Source organism: Aegilops tauschii, chromosome 5 (assembly GCF_002575655.3).
Source record: "Aegilops tauschii subsp. strangulata cultivar AL8/78 chromosome 5, Aet v6.0, whole genome shotgun sequence".
Lineage (NCBI taxonomy): Eukaryota > Viridiplantae > Streptophyta > Magnoliopsida > Poales > Poaceae > Aegilops > Aegilops tauschii.
Window position 1 is genome coordinate 352,591,160 of NC_053039.3, and position 17,868 is coordinate 352,609,027.

General features: G+C 46.2%; 1 protein-coding gene across 1 annotated transcript; it reads left to right on the plus strand.

The window, feature by feature from the left end:
- The first annotated feature begins 12,400 nt into the window (after positions 1-12,400).
- Positions 12,401-16,804, plus strand: LOC109773999 (uncharacterized). Its single transcript, XM_020332720.4, has 5 exons — positions 12,401-13,215; positions 15,490-15,547; positions 15,641-15,724; positions 15,801-15,942; positions 16,128-16,804. The coding sequence occupies exons 1-5, from the start codon at positions 12,648-12,650 to the stop codon at positions 16,506-16,508; spliced, it is 1,233 nt and encodes a 410-aa protein (XP_020188309.1). The 5' UTR covers positions 12,401-12,647; the 3' UTR covers positions 16,509-16,804.
- Positions 16,805-17,868: the final 1,064 nt, after the last annotated feature.

Consider the following 17,868-nt stretch of genomic DNA (forward strand, 5'->3'; position numbering starts at 1 on the left):
CGAGAAGGGATTTCCTGTGCCGTTTTGAGGACTGGACTGCACTCCACATTCTCACCACGTGTCCTTCACAATGGGGTGCCCACCTCCCCCCCCCCCCCCCCCCCACCCCGCGATCTTGTATTGTAGACGATTGCAGCAAGGCGACCCTCCGTCACCGTTGCTCTTTGTCCTCGTCATCGACCCTCGGAAGCAGACCGTCGATGTGGCTATGGAGCAATACCTTCTACACAATATTGGTGGGCGAGAGACCACTTTCTGCACCTCGCTGCACGTGGGCGACATCACGATCTTTGTTGCTCCTATCAAGCAAGACATCCAAAATTTGGCGATCATCCCGAGTTCCTTTGGCGAGGTCACTGGGCTTTCCACCAACTTCCAAAAGAGCTTTGTTGTTGCTATTCGATGTGGACACCTCAACGTCGATGACATCCTTCAAAATTGGCCGGCCACACGAACATCTTTTCCAATCACATACCTTGGCCTACCTCTCTTTGTGTGGCGACTAAGGAGACTGAATTTCCAACCGCTCGAAGAAGATCGCGGCCAAGCTCCCACCTTGGCAGGGGAGAAACATCGCCACGATTGGCTGAACCGCTCTGGGAAATTTACCACACCACCCCTCTTGTCATCCCAAGTTCTCAATAGTGTCAAAAAAGGTGGAAAGGACCTTCCTGTTGGGGAACGCGGTAATTTCAAAAAAATTCCTACGCACACGCAAGATCTATCATGGTGATGCATAGCAACGAGAGGGGAGAGTGTTGTCCACGTACCCTCGTAGACCGAAAGCGGAAGCGTTATGACAACGCGGTTCATGTATTCGTACGTCTTCACGATCCGACCGATTCTAGCACCGAAAGTACGGCACCTCCGCGATCTGTACACGTTCGGCTCGGTGACGTCCCACGAACTCTCGATCCAGCTGAGTGTCGAGGGAGAGCTTCGTCAGCACGACGGCGTGATAACGGTGATGATGAACCTACCAGCGCAGGGCTTCGCCTAAGCACTGCAACGATATGACCGAGGTGGATTATGGTGGAGGGGGGCACCGCACACGGCTAAGAAAATGTATGTTGTTGTGTTCTGGGGTGCCCCCCTGCCCCCGTATATAAAGGAGCAAGGGGGAGGCCGGTCGACCTTAGGGCGCGGCAAGGAGGGGAGGAGTCCTCCTCCTAGTAGGAGTAGGACTCCCCCTTTCCTAGTCCTACTAGGAGGGGGAAGGGGGAAGGAAGGAGAGGGAGAGGGAGAGGGAAAGAGGGGCCGCGCCCCCCTCCCCTAGTCCAATTCGGACTCCCTTGGGGGGCGCCACCTCCTGGATGCTGCCCTCTCTCTCCCCTAAAGCCCACTAAGGGCCCAATAACTTCCGGGGGGTTCCGATAACCCTCCGGCACTCCAGTTTTATCCGAAACCTCCCGGAACACTTCAAGTGTTCGAATATAGCCATCCAATATATCAATCTTTATGTCACAACCATTTCGAGACTCCTCGTCATGTCCGTGATCATATCCGGGACTCCGAACTACCTTCGGTACATCAAAACACATAAACTCATAATACCGATCGTCACCGAACGTTAAGCGTGCGGACCCTACGGGTTTGAGAACTATGTAGACATGACCGAGACACATCTCCGGTCAATACCCAATAGCGGAACCTGGATGTTCATATTGGCTCCCACATATTGTACGAAGATCTTTATCGCTCAAACCGCATAACAACATACGTTGTTCCCTTTGTCATCGGTATGTTACTTGCCCGAGATTCGATCGTCAGTATCTCAATACCTAGTTCAATCTCGTTACCGGCAAGTCTCTTTACTCGTTCCGTAATGCATCATCCCGCAACTAACTCATTAGTCACATTGCTTGCAAGGCTTATAGTGATGTGCATTACCGAGAGGGCCCAGAGATACCTCTCCGACAATCGGAGTGACAAACCCTAATCTCAATCTATGCCAACTCAACAAACACCATCGGAGACACCTGTAGAGCACCTTTATAATCACCCAGTTACGTTGTGACGTTTGGTAGCACACAAAGTGTTCCTCTGGTATTCGGGAGTTGCATAATCTCATAGTCATAGGAACATGTATAAGTCATGAAGAAAGCAATAGCAACATACTAAACGATCAAGTGCTAATCTAACGGAATGGGTCAAGTAAATCACATCATTCTCTAATGATGTGATCCCGTTAATCAACTGACAACTCATGTCTATGGCTAGGAAACTTAACCATCTTTGATTCAACGAGCTAGTCAAGTAGAGGCATAGTGACACTCTGTTTGTCTATGTATGCACACATGTACTAAGTTTCCAGTTAATACAATTCTAGCATGGATAATAAACATTTATCATGATATAAGGAAATATAAATAACGACATTATTATTGCCTCTAGGGCATATTTCCTTCAGTCTCCCACTTGCACTAGAGTTAATAATCTAGATTACACAGTAATGATTCTAACACCCATGGAGTCTTGGTGCTGATCATGTTTTGCTCGTGAGGGAGGCTTAGTCAATGGGTCTGCAACATTCAGATCCGTATGTATCTTGCAAATCTCTATGTCTCCCTCCTTGACTTGATCGCGGATGGAATTGAAGCGTCTCTTGATGTGCTTGGTTCTCTTGTGAAATCTGGATTCCTTTGCCAAGGCAATTACACCAATATTGTCACAAAAGAATTTCATTGGACCCGATGCACTAGGTATGACACCTAGATCGGATATGAACTCCTTCATCCAGACTCCTTCATTTGCTGCTTCCGAAGCAGCTATGTACTCCGCTTCACACGTAGATCCCGCCACGTCACTTTGCTTAGAACTGCACCAACTGACAGCTCCACCGTTTAATATAAACACGTATCCGGTTTGTGACTTAGAGTCATCCGGATTAGTGTGAAAGCTTGCATCGACGTAACCATTTACGACGAGCTCTTTGTCACCTCCATAGACGAGAAACATATCCGCTGTCCAGTGATCCACTCCTGAATTCCTTTGGTAACTCCCTGCTAAACAAATAGCAAGGCACACATCAGGTCTGGTACACAGCATTGCATACATGATAGAACCTATGGCTGAAGCATAGGGAATGACTTTCATCTTCTCTCTATCTTCTGCAGTGGTCGGGCATTGAGTCTGACTCACCTTCACACCTTGTAACATAGGAAAGAACCCTTTCTTTGCTTGATCCATTTTGAACTTCTTCAAAACTTTATTAAGGTATGTGCTTTGTGAAAGTCCAATTAAGCGTCTTGATCTATCTCTATAGATCTTGATGCCCAATATATAAGCAGCTTCACCGAGGTCTTTCATTGAAAAACTCTTGTCTAAATATCCTTTTATGCTATCCAGAAATTCTATATCATTTCCAATCAACAATATGTCATCCACATATAATATTAGAAATGCTACAGAGCTCCCACTCACTTTCTTGTAAATACAGGCTTCTCCGAAAGTCTGTATAAAACCATATGCTTTGATCACACTATCAAAACGTTTATTCCAACTCCGAGATGCTTGCACCAGTCCATAAATGGATCGCTGGAGCTTGCACACTTTGTTAGCATCCTTTGGATTGATAAAACCTTCGGGTTGCATCATATACAACTCTTCTTTCAGAAATCCATTCAGGAATGTAGTCTTTACATCCATTTGCCAAATTTCATAATCATAAAATGCAGCAATTGCTAACATGATTCGAACGGACTTAAGCATCGCTATGGGTGAGAAGGTCTCATCGTAGTCAACTCCTTGAACTTGTCGAAAACCTTTTGCAACAAGTCGAGCTTTGTAGACAGTAACATTACCGCCAGCGTCAGTCTTCTTCTTGAAGATCCATTTATTCTCGATGGCTTGCCGATCATCGGGCAAGTCAACCAAAGTCCACACTTTGTTCTCATACATGGATCCCATCTCAGATTTCATGGCCTCAAGCCATTTCGTGGAATCTGGGCTCACCATTGCTTCCTCATAGTTCGTAGGTTCGTCATGGTCAAGTAACATGACTTCCAGAACCGGATTACCATACCACTCTGGTGCGGATCTTACTCTGTTTGACCTACGAGGTTCAGTAGTAACTTGATCTGAAGTTATATGATCATCATCATTAGCTTCCTCACTAATTGGTGTAGGAGTCACAGAAACTGATTTCTGTGATGAACTACTTTCCAATAAAGGAGTAGGTACAGTTACCTCATCAAGTTCTACTTTCCTTACACTCACTTCTTTTGAGAGAAACTCCTTCTCTAGAAAGGATCCATTCTTAGCAACAAATTTCTTGCCTTCGGTTCTGTGATAGAAGGTGTACCCAACAGTCTCCTTTGGGTATCCTATGAAGACACATTTCTCCGATTTGGGTTCGAGCTTATCAGGTTGAAGCTTTTTCACATAAGCATCGCAACCCCAAACTTTCAGAAATGACAACTTGGGTTTCTTGCCAAACCACAGTTCATAAGATGTCGTCTCAACGGATTTAGATGGTGCCCTATTTAACGTGAATGCAGCCGTCTCTAAAGCATAACCCCAAAATGATAGTGGTAAATCGGTAAGAGACATCATAGATCGCACCATATCTAGTAAAGTACGATTACGATGTTCGGACTCACCATTACGCTGTGGTGTTCCGGGTGGCGTGAGTTGCGAAACTATTCCGCATTGTTTCAAATGAAGACCAAACTCGTAACTCAAATATTCTCCTCAACGATCAGATCGTAGAAACTTTATTTTCTTGTTACGATGATTTTCCACTTCACTCTGAAATTCTTTGAACTTTTCAAATGTTTCAGACTTATGCTTCATCAAGAAGATATACCCATATTTGCTCAAATCATCTGTGAAGGTGAGAAAATAACGATACCCGCCGTGAGCCTCAACATTCATTGGACCACATACATCAGTATGTAAGATTTCCAACAAATCTGTTGCTCGCTCCATTGTTCCGGAGAACGGCGTTTTAGTCATCTTCCCCATGAGGCATGGTTCGCAAGTACCAAGTGATTCATAATCAAGTGATTCCAAAAGCCCATCAGAATGGAGTTTCTTCATGCGCTTTATACCAATATGACCCAAACGGCAGTGCCACAAATAAGTTGCAATATCATTATCAACTCTGCATCTTTTGGCTTCAATATTATGAATATGTGTGTCACTACTATCGAGATTCAACAAAAATAGACCACCCTTCAAGGGTGCATGACCAGAAAAGATATTACTCATATAAATAGAACAACCATTATTCTCTGATTTAAATGAATAACCGTCTCGCATCAAACAAGCTCCAGATATAATGTTCATGCTTAACACTGGCACCAAATAACAATCATTCAGGTCTAAAACTAATCCCGAAGGTAGATGTAGAGGTAGCGTGCCGACGGCGATCACATCGACTTTGGAACCATTTCCCACGCGCATCGTCACCTCGTCCTTAGCCAATCTTCGCTTAATCCGTAGTCCCTGTTTCGAGTTGCAAATATTAGCAACAGAACCAGTATCAAATACCCAGGCACTACTGCGAGCATTAGTAAGGTACACATCAATAACATGTATATCACATATACCTTTGTTCACCTTGGCATCCTTCTTATCCGCCAAATACTTGGGGTAGTTCCGCTTCCAGTGACCAGTCCCTTTGTAGTACAAGCACTCAGTCTCAGGCTTAGGTCCAGACTTGGGCTTCTTCACTTGAGCAACAACTTGCTTACCGTTCTTCTTGAAGTTCCCTTCTTCCCTTTACCCTTTTTCTTGAAACTGGTGGTCTTGTTGACCATCAACACTTGATGCTCCTTCTTGATTTCTACCTCCGCAGCCTTTAGCATTGCGAAGAGCTCGGAAATTGTCTTATCCATCCCTTGCATGTTATAGTTCATCACGAAGCTCTTGTAGCATGGTGGCAGTGATTGAAGAATTCTGTCAATGACACTATCATCAGGAAGATTAACTCCCAGTTGAATCAAGTGATTGTTATACCCAGACATTTTGAGTATATGCTCACTGACAGAACTATTCTCCTCCATCTTGCAGCTGTAGAACTTATTGGAGACTTCATATATCTCAATCCGGGCATTTGCTTGAAATATTAACTTCAACTCCTGGAACATCTCATATGCTCCATGACGTTCAAAACGTCGTTGAAGTCCCAGTTCTAAGCCGTAAAGCATGGCACACTGAACTATCGAGGAGTCATCAGCTTTGCTCTGCCAGGCGTTCATAACATCTGGCGTTGCTCCTGGAGTGGGTTTGGCACCTAGCGGTGCTTCCAGGACGTAATTCTTCTGTGCAGCAATGAGGATAATCCAAAAGTTACGGACCTAGTCCGTGTAGTTTCTACCATCATCTTTCAACTTAGCTTTCTCTAGGAACGCATTAACATTCAACAGAAAAACAGCACGGGCCATCTATCTACAACAACATAGACATGCAAAATACTATCAGGTACTAAGTTCATGATAAATTAAAGTTCAATTAATCAAAATTACTTAAGAACTCCCACTTAGATAGACATCCCTCTAATCATCTAAGTGATCACGTGATCCAAATCAACTAAACCATGTCCGATCATCACGTGAGATGGAGTAGTTTTCAATGGTGAACATCTCTATGTTGATCATATCTACTATATGATTCACGCTCGACCTTTCGGTCTCAGTGTTCCGAGGCCATATCTGCATATGCTAGGCTCGTCAAGTTTAACCCGAGTATTCTGCGTGTGCAAAACTGGCTTGCACCCGTTGTATGTGAACGTAGAGCTTATCACACCCGATCATCACGTGGTGTCTCGGCACGACGAACTTTCGCAACGGTGCATACTCAGGGAGAACACTTGTACCTTGAAATTTAGTGAGAGATCATCTTATAATGCTACCGTCGAACTAAGCAAAATAAGATGCATAAAGGATAAACATCACATGCAATCAATATAAGTGATATGATATGGCCATCATCATCTTGTGCCTTTGATCTCCATCTCCAAAGCACCGTCATGATTGCCATCGTCACCGGCTAGACACCTTGATCTCCATTGAAGCATCGTTGTCGTCTCGCGAACTATTGCTTCTATGACTATCGCTACCGCTTAGTGATAAAGTAAAGCAATTACATGGCGATTGCATTTCATACAATAAAGCGACAACCATATGGCTCCTGCCAGTTGCCGGTAAGTCCGTTACAAAACATGATCATCTCATACAATAAAATTTAGCATCATGTTTTGACCATATCACATCACAACATGCCCTGCAAAAACAAGTTAGACGTCCTCTACTTTGTTGTTGCAAGTTTTACGTGGCTGCTACGGGCTGAGCAAGAACCGTTCTTACCTACGCATCAAAACCACAACGATTTTTCGTCAAGTATGTGCTGTTTTAACCTTCAACAAGGACCGGGCGTAGCCACACTCGATTCAACTAAAGTTGGAGAAACTGACACCCGCCAGCCACCTGTGTGCGAAGCACGTCGGTAGAACCAGTCTCGCGTAAGCGTACGCATAATGTCGGTCCAGGCCGCTTCATCCAACAATACCGCCGAATCAAAGTATGAGATGCTTGTAAGCAGTATGACTATTATCGCCCACAACTCACTTGTGTTCTACTCGTGCATATAACATCTACGCATAGACCTGGCTCGGATGCCACTGTTGGGGAACGCGGTAATTTCAAAAAAATTCCTACGCACACGCAAGATCTATCATGGTGATGCATAGCAACGAGAGGGGAGAGTGTTGTCCACGTACCCTCGTAGACCGAAAGTGGAAGCGTTATGACAACGCAGTTGATGTAGTCGTACATCTTCACGATCCGACCGATCCTAGCACCAAAAGTACGGCACCTCCGCGATCTGCACACGTTCGGCTCGGTGACGTCCCACGAACCTCGATCCAGCTGAGTGTCGAGGGAGAGCTTCGTCAGCACGACGGCGTGATGACGGTGATGATGAAGCTACCGGCGCAGGGCTTCGCCTAAGCACTGCAACGATATGACCGAGGTGGATTATGGTGGAGGGGGACACCGCACACGGCTAAGACAATGTATGTTGTTGTGTTCTAGGGTGCCCCCTGCCCCCGTATATAAAGGAGCAAGGGGGGAGGCCGGCCCCCTAGGGCGCGCCAAGGAGGGGAGGAGTCCTCCTAGTAGGAGTAGGACTCCCCCTTTCCTAGTCCTACTAGGAGGGGGAAGGGGGAGGAAGGAGAGGGAGAGGGAGAGGGAAAGAGGGGCCGCGCCCCCTCCCCTAGTCCAATACGGACTCCCTTGGGGGGCGCCACCTCCTGGCTGCTGCCCTCTCTCTCCCCTAAAGCCCACTAAGGGCCCAATAACTTCCCGGGGGGGTTCCGATAACCCTCCGGCACTCCGGTTTTATCCGAAACCTCCCGGAACACTTCCGGTGTCCGAATATAGCCGTCCAATATATCAATCTTTATGTCTCGACCATTTCGGGAATCCTCGTCATGTCCGTGATCATATCCAGGACTCCGAACTACCTTCGGTACATCAAAACACATAAACTCATAATACCGATCGTCACCGAACGTTAAGCGTGCGGACCCTACGGGTTTGAGAACTATGTAGACATGACCGAGACACATCTCCGGTCAATACCCAATAGCGGAACCTGGATTTTCATATTGGCTCCCACATATTGTACGAAGATCTTTATCGGTCAAACAGCATAACAACATACGTTGTTCCCTTTGTCATCGGTATGTTACTTGCCCGAGATTCGATCGTCGGTATCTCAATACCTAGTTCAATCTCGTTACCGGGAAGTCTCTTTACTCGTTCCGTAATGCATCATCCCGCAACTAACTCATTAGTCACATTGCTTGCAAGGCTTATAGTGATGTGCATTACCAAGAGGGCCCAGAGATACCTCTCCGACAATCGGAGTGACAAATCCTAATCTCGATCTATGCCAACTCAACAAACACCATCGGAGACACCTGTAGAGCACCTTTATAATCACCCAGTTACGTTGTGACGTTTGGTAGCACACAAAGTGTTCCTCTGGTATTTGGGAGTTGCATAATCTCATAGTCATAGGAACATGTATAAGTCATGAAGAAAGCAATAGCAACATACTAAACGATCAAGTGCTAGCTAACAGAATGGGTCAAGTCAATCACATCATTCTCTAATGATGTGATCCCGTTAATCAAATGACAACTCATGTCTATGGCTAGGATACTTAACCATCTTTGATTCAACGAGCTAGTCAAGTAGAGGCATACTAGTGACACTCTATTTGTCTATGTATTCACACATGTACTAAGTTTCCGGTTAATACAATTCTAGCATGAATAATAAACATTTATCATGATATAAGGCAATATAAATAACAACTTTATTATTGCCTCTAGGGCATATTTCCTTCACTTCCTTTGGGTAGCATCTGATAAGACCACTGGTGCGAGACACAAGGTCAACTATGAAACGGTCTGCCACCCCGCTCACCTTGGGGGCCTTGGTGTGCTCAACTTAGAAAAAATCGCAATGGCACTGCAGTTACGTTGGCCTTGGCTCGAGTGGACTAATCCTAGCAAGCTTTGGGTGGGTGTGGGCAATCCTTGCGATGTCGTCGACATGAAGCTCTTATACGCATGCACTAGTATCACCATTGGAAATGGGGCCAAGGCGATTCACCATGGCTGAATGGTACAAGGCCGAAAGACATTGCCCCGCTCGTCCATGAAGCCTCCATGCGGAAGAAATGGACAGTTGGGAAGGCTCTTGCAGGCAATGCATGGATCCAACAGATCAAGTTAACCGACGATTTTACCATGGAGCATTTATTCGAGTATCTTGAGCTTTCGAAAATGATCTCGCACGTCCAGCTCAATAACAATGTGGAGGAGGCAATCTCCTGGAGGCTGGCGGACAGCTGTACCTACTAGGCAAAATCGGCCTACAAAGCCCAATTTCTCGGTGCCACACTTACTTCTATGAACAAGATCACGTGGAAGACTTGGGCTCCTCTCAAAGTCAAGTTTTTTTTTTTGCACGGTTAGCCATTCAGAATAGATGAACCTTTCACCGTCTGGCTAGGAGAGGTTGAGATAACCTTGAGCTATGCCTCCTTCAATAAATTTCTAGAAGCTACCCCATTAATTCTCGAAGCTAGTGAGGTTTCACACCTACGTCGGTTCCCAAAGCTAGCTTCTTTTCACACCTATCCATAGGGATAGGGATTGTCCCTGGTTATAAAACTCTATCTCCCCCATCCTTTAGAAAAATATTTTGTCAAACCATTCAGATACAAGCCTATGCAACAAGACTGCTAGAGACCCAAGAGTTCCTTACTACCTTTGCTCTCTGAGTTCATCTGGATTCGCGAGAAGGAGCCTCTGGTTCCCCCTAATTCGTGCTCTACGTTTCCGGTTGTTCTGTGTGGGTTAGTACCAGTTTGTGTTTCTGCGATTGTTCAGATAGCGGATTGAGTTTTGCAGCTCCCGTCAGCCATCCCCAACGTACGAGTCGCATCCAACCTTGGCAGGTACAAAACTAGTTATTCCGACTGCTTGCAGCTATTTACCTTGCTATACATACATTTCTTTTTTGCCTGTTGGCTATGTATTTTATATGAAATCCTGGAAATGTGGTAGTTTTATATATTTTTCTATTTTTTAGCATGAATTTTTTTATATTTATAATATGTTTTTTTTATGGAGAATACATGATCCATTTGAACATGATGGAAGTTTTATTATATATATCATGGTTATATGTTTTATGTTGTTTAGCTATTTTAATTCAAGTCAAAATCCTAGTGTTTAAGGCTTGGTGGTGCGTCACAGGGAAAACTTGGCTTCATGGTCCAGAATGGACACGATAATTGCTGCGGGCTGGTTTTAGTGAGAGATTGCGATGTATTTCTGAGCAAACGGGATTGTTCCTACCTCGTGTGGGACAATCGTCCGCTCGGGTTACTCCCATGGAGGAACGTCGTTCTATTTATAACGTCTGTTAAACAGATTACCTGTATATAAGACAGTGGCTCGTGGGCCGCTCGAGATCGACTCGTCGTTTGGCTCGATCCAAGGCCGACTCGAAAAGAAAAGAGTCGAATATGATCACCTTATGTAGCTCGACTGGTATAATATAATTATATAAAACAATCCTTATATTAGAAGGAAATAGGATAATTTATTCATATATTTTGTGTATGATTTTTCTCCATTTATCTAGTACTCCCTCCTGTTATTTTTACTCCGGATACAAGATTTGTGTCCAGTGAAACTTTGCAATTTTCGACCAAAATTATCTTAAAAATTGTCAACATCTGCAATAACAAATATATATATATAATATGAAATTTAATGGCATTGATTGGGTATTGTGAATGTTGATACTTTTTCCTATAAATTTGATCAAATTTGAGGTACTTTGACTTCGGACAAAATTTATATGCAAACTAAAAAGGACCGAAGGGAGTAGCAAACATGGAAACTTAGTTAAGCACGGAGAAAAAAAATTAGACCTCAATATAGTACATGGTCAGACATGTGTGAAATATCTTGTTGTTTGCTTTTTTTTTTACCCAAATTTGAGAGCAGGCGTACATTTGTTTTCTTCTTTTGCTAGTTCATGCATGATCTCTTGCGATTAAGCATGGAAAGAATAAGCCAAACTACCTTGAAAATTATATCATCGTTTTGATTGTAACGATATTTTATAATGGTTTCTTATCTTGTGGTGTGCCCTGTTTTGTTTGAAACATTGGCATGAATTATTTTTAAAAATCAAGTTATTTAACTCTAAACTAGCTCGAGATCGATTCGAGGTACAAGCCGAGCACGAGCCACTTCCTACAGGTTAAACTGTGAGCTTCGTTTAGTTTGAGCTTGCTTGAATTTTAATATAAGTTGAGCCCGGTCTAGCCCAATTGGCTGGAGCTCGACTCGTTTACAGCCTACCTGTACAGCAAAAACCGAAGCGTGGCACGACAAAGAGGCGGTTGGCCTCGCCTCACACCACGACCACAGTGCCTGCCTTTGGCTCATTTGCGTTGGGTTATTCTCGCCGTGCGTGAGGACCATGGATCAGATCGATCGGTCAACCTCACCTCGCACCCACCGGACACGGCAGGAGGGCGCCGGATTACACCGCCGTGCTTTGTCCCTCCTCCCTTCACCGCCGATCGACTGCAGCAGCAGGGGGGGCCGGGACAGGAGAACGAGATTTCGCTGGGCTAGGCTAGACCTAGCTAGCTGCCTCCGCGCACCGGCGTGACCGCGACGTGGACGTACTTCGATCAGCTCGGCTGACACGTCCTCCCCCGCAAAAACCTCTCATGGCAACAGCGCTCTCGACGCGCCACCAACCGCCCGGCACTCGACCGATCGCGCGCCCAAACCCGCGCAGAACGTACGTACGTAGCCAGCACCCGCCCGCCACCCACCAGCCCACGTACGTTCGTTCGCGCCCGAGAAGGCGAAGGCGATCGAGAGCCACCTTATAACAGCCCGCACACTCCGCAGCTCGCAGTTCGTTCGCACACTGTACCTCTCAGACGGCAACGCCGGAGCTCGCCATCGTCTCCATCGATCGCTCCATATAATCCTCTACGCCCGCGTCTGCCTCATCGATCGTCCTAAGTTACTAGCAGGCGCGTCCACGCGAGGCCGACGGAGCACCGGGAGCTGAACGGGAGCCAGGCAGGCAGGCATGTCCGCCGCGGGGCCCAGGGTCGCCGGTGCAGCCCGCAGGCCGTCGTCCCCGAGGCCGCCGTCATCCAGCGCCGGGGGGAGGGAGAGGCCGCCGTCGGCCGGCGCCGGTGGGAGGGAGAGGCCGCAGCCGACGACGCGCCGCGGCGACGAGGACCCGCGGGCGGCCGCCGACAGCAAGGCCTCCAACTCCAAGAAGCGGCTGCCGTCCGCCGCGGCGGCCGCGAGGGGCGCGCTCCCGTCCATGCTGCTGCGCCGGTCCGAGCTGCTGCGCCGCGGCGGGAAGAACGGGAACATGCAGTCGCTCAACGTGTCGTGCGCCTCGGAGGCGTCCGACGACTCCTTCTGCAGCCGGGCGTCCACAGGCAGGATCGGCCGGCCGGCGGGGGCCGCTGCCCGGCGGAGGGCGGCCGGCGGATCGTCGGCGGGGCCCCCTTCCGCTCGGAAGGCGGCCAGCGTTGCGCCGGACGGTGCAGGAGCCGCCGCTGCGGTGGCACTGGGTTCGATGATCGGAGAAGCTGCGGCGGCGCCGGGGCCGCCGAGGTGCCCCTGGGTGACCCGTAACACTGGTAGGTGGTGCAAATTAATCCCGACACTAATCATGTGATTATGGCTTCTTTTCATTACGGCAAGGACAAATTAAAGGCGATGCTAAATGCAGTTAGTAGATGTATAAGTGGATAATTATGCTTTCTCCTTTTGCTATCATGCATGCTATTAACTTCTATATGTTTATACAATCGGTAGCTCATTTTCTAGCTGCGAATAGCAAGTGTATCGGTAGCTCATTTTGTAGCTACGAATAGCAAGTATACTCGTGGTCACACTACTATTAGGAGTACTCTTCTTCTTACAATCCACAAATAGTACTCTTTGGCGTATCCTCTATACCCTAAATACCCTAAATACCCTAATACTAGTCAATGAATTAGTATTTTCTGTTCCCCTAAAGAAAAGGCGAATTCCTATATTTTGGGCACTAAATCAAGATTGAGGTAGACTTCGCAGACTAAAAGCACAAGCAAGATTGGGCACTAAATCAAGATTGAAACTACCTTTTCCGACAAATTTCTGCATATGATTTTCACATATCTACCTTGCACATGTTTTTAGCAATATCAGCACTCAAGAAACTGAAAGGAAAAAAAATTCTTTCTGGGACAAATTTGCACATACGATGTCCAAACGACGACTTTTGGGAACCAGGGGAAGTAATGTACATAGTAAGTGCAGTTAACATAAACCCGCTGACAGTTAGTAAGGATGCACGAGGTCTTGATAAGCTTAAAGGAGAAAAGATAATTGACCGCTCATCAAGGCCTCATGCATCATCATTAGTAACCGTCAGCCGGTATATTCAGCCGTACGTACTATCTAGCTAGCTTAAAATTTACACAACTCTACACGGGGCCTTTCTTTTTGAAAGCTAGTCTGCCCTAGCTATAGCTTTTTGGACCAGGATTATGAGTGGTTGTGACTTGTGATGTTTCCGAAGTATATATACATACATAGTACCCCTCAAAGCAATATATCCGATTTCCTCACGTTTTCAGAATACAGCACTGCGTCTGCTACAGAATTGTACATCGTATTTTCCATGCTAGATCACGTCTATCGCACTGTACGTACGTACTCATGAGAGAGAGACCCTTTGCCTCCGTCTATATCAGCCTGTGAGCTCACGTCCAAACGGAGACCGCTGCATTGATATCAGTAGTATTGCACTGACGTGAACGTTTTACCTCTCCCAGGAGAAAGGGAAAACACCTCTAGGAGTATCTTGTACTAGTACTATAATTAGCATTAATCTGGGGCCGATGATTGCGATTAATTAGACCATATGGCATCATAAACGTTTGGTGGTGCACAATTGACAAATGCGCAATCAATATAAAGATGCACTCAGATGTTTGGTGGCGCGTCCGCTATCCGGCGAGTACTTGTCAATTTTATCTCCCCAAAGGATTCCTTCCATTACCCACTAGCTTGTCGGCACAATATTTCTGAAATCTAATCAAGTTGTTAAACCCTCGACTTAACAAAACCAAGTGGCATGAACTCCTTTCTAGTAGTCCTTAACCGGAGAGCAAGTGTTTCTCTTCAGTGCGATTGGCCAGTGAGAAATTTTAGGTGCAAACACAAATTCGGTGTGGTAAGCAGGCTTAGCTTGACCTGGAATTTCGCATTATGTCGCAAACTTGCGATGCGGAGATCGATGATGGTGGCCCGGGACTTTCACCCCTCTCTGATGTTCCAAGAAAAGAATGGCGTCCCAGGCCCCAGGATATATATCTTTTCTTCTTTGTTCCTTTTCTCTTGGTGGCGATACTGATGTGCTTATCATTGCTCTTCCCTTTAAATTTATGCCAGTTGAGCTTTGCATCTTTTCTGCAGCGCATTAGGCAGCGGAAACGTATTTAATTGCTCCGGTTGTACTCCATTTGCAGTTCCTTTAATGTTGTTAATTTGCTTGCAGCTTTAATCTTCCTATTTGTAGATTTTTGGCATCCTTTAGTTTCACGTACTTTAGCAAGAGCGTAGGACGACAAGAGAACCGTACAAACTACCACATAGTACTTGTTTGTAGCATTAGAAAAGCTGTGTTGCCTTTTCATACTCAACAGTAGTACTACCTGATGTCTGCTGATCATACACCTAATTAACTGTTAGGCTGGGACCTCTGGCCTTTTGGACAAAAACATTCTGGTTACTGTAGCCGTCTAATCAAAACTCTCTCGTCCTTGCTCCAATCTTGCAAACTTTCTAGGATCTTCAACTTTCCGTCACAATCCACCTTGTTTTTCACCTGACTAATGAAATCTTTGATTTTACATCTGTAACAGATCCATGCTACACTGCCTTTCATGACCAGGAGTGGGGAGTCCCAGTGCATGACGACAGGTATGCCCTAAGCCTAATCAAATCATCTCAAGTTAAAATGCTAACAAGCAAATTAATTATATAAAGTTACAACTTTCAGTTCTAAATTCACAGGAAACTATTTGAGATGCTTGTTCTGTCTGGTGCACTAGCTGAGATGGCATGGCCTGTAATCCTCAGCAAGAGGGACGCCTTCAGGTAAGCACTCCTTTTTACCTCTTAACATCCCACCAAACACTCAAATCTCATCAAACACCATGCATGCATTTCACAGGGAAGTGTTCATGGATTTCGACCCTCTACTGGTGTCGAAGCTGAACGAGAAGAAATTCCTGGGGCCATGCAGCCCGGCCAGGTCCCTGTTGTCGGAGCACCGGCTCCGAACCATCGTCGAAAACGCGCACGAGTTACTAAAGGTAATTTCATCCATCATGTCACTCATGCTATCCATATCTGTCCAGATCTTGATCTTGATGGCCTAAACAGCATTGGCAGCCAATTCAATCTGCCCAACAACCATTTTGTTTTCTCTTCTTAATCTTAGACTTAATGCCTCCCACTGTTTCTTTCTGACATTAAGTCTGAACCTCGCTGTTGATAGATCATAGAGGAGTTTGGGTCGCTGGATGAGTACTGCTGGGGCTTCCTCAACTACAAGCCCATGGTCGGCAGGTACCGGTCGCCCCGGGAGGTGCCGCTGCGGACGCCCAAGGCCGAGGCGCTCAGCCAGGACCTGATGCGGAGGGGCCTCCGCGGCGTCGGGCCGACGGTGGTCTACGCCTTCATGCAGGCCGTCGGCATGGCCAACGACCACCTCGCCACCTGCTACCGCCTCGACGAGTGCGCCGCTGCAGAGGCCTCCGACGGCGGCCATGGCGGCACCCTGGTGAAGGAGCAGGAGATGGGCAAGATGTGCGGGATGATGATCGAGTGCGTCAGCCTGGAGAGTTCCATGGCCGCCGCCATGATCAGCATCTCGTAGGCCGTAGCGGCAGCAGCCGGAGATCGTGGCTGTGACTTGTGTATATGGTTGTTTGGTTTGAGGTTTGAGCAATGCGTTTGATTGATTGAGTAGTTGATGTTGAGCTTGTGTGCGTGCGTGTGTGTGAATGAAAAAGATAAAAGATAGGTGTAGCTTTGACAGGGGAAACGGCGGGACGAAGGTTTGATCCACGATTGACGTTAACAATTCGCAGGGTGGTGGAGCCGTCCCGGATATTGTAAAGTTGAGAGATTGTTCTCTGATTGATTGATCTATATATACACACTGAAAACAAAGGGGGTCTGATTCTTGGGCTTTTGTTTGTTTGATCGCTCGGATGTCACTGAGTGAAGATGGAGGCGGAATATATGATAGACTATGTAGGTAAAGTGGACCGTTGCAGCGTCGACGTCGTGCATTTTGGCGCCTTTACACAAATGGAAGAATGGAGCGCAAGAGCAGGACCACGTTTAGGGCAGGATCACTTGGATGTACTCTCTCTAGTTTTAAATCAAGATATAAACCGGTGTTTCGTACAAGGTTGGTCCCTATAAGACACAACTTTGATCATCAACTTGAGTTATTTGTGTGTTTATTTATGCAGCTTCAATCATTTGTGTGTTTATTTATTTTACAGTTTGATAAAATTATGGCATCATGGAAGTATTTTTCAGTCGAATAGCATATGAGTATCAGGTTTCAGTTTGCCTTCGGTCCGTTTCTGCAGCCTAAGACGTAACTGTGGTACTGCCACTGTTAAATTGTTGCATCGAGACACACACAAGCGCGCGCGTGTGTGACCGGAGGGCCCGGGGCAGACCCAAGGGTCACATCACTTTTGTTTCCCTATAGTAAGAAGCAACGGGTAGAAACGTGTAGGACGTGTTTGGTTGCTAGCAATCATTTTCGCCATCTTACATTTGTGGTTCGATTGAGCTTAGCTGAGGTAATACAGCCTCTCCGCCATGTTCTGTGATATGTCTGGTTGCCCACAAAGCAGAAGGCTGTATTAGGGAAGCAACAAAGCCTCAATGTTCGGTTCCTGCGTTTCGGGATTTTGGGCTGGCCTGAAGCGGTTCGATGTGTTCGGTTGCACACATTTAGCTCAATGTTATTATCTTGTACGTCAATATGGCGAGCTTGTAAGTATCATCCTTATCATCGTTGTCATTTCATGTCAAATACGATCACATGTAATAGCAATACGACAATGATGACGAACTAGACGACGAATATCATGTTCTTCAGCCTATTGAACCCGACATGACATACACCCTTGCATCTTCATGATTACTCTTCACTTTAAGAACAGACCTGAGAACAAACCTGGAGTAATCATCATCTGCCTCCTCCCTAGTCT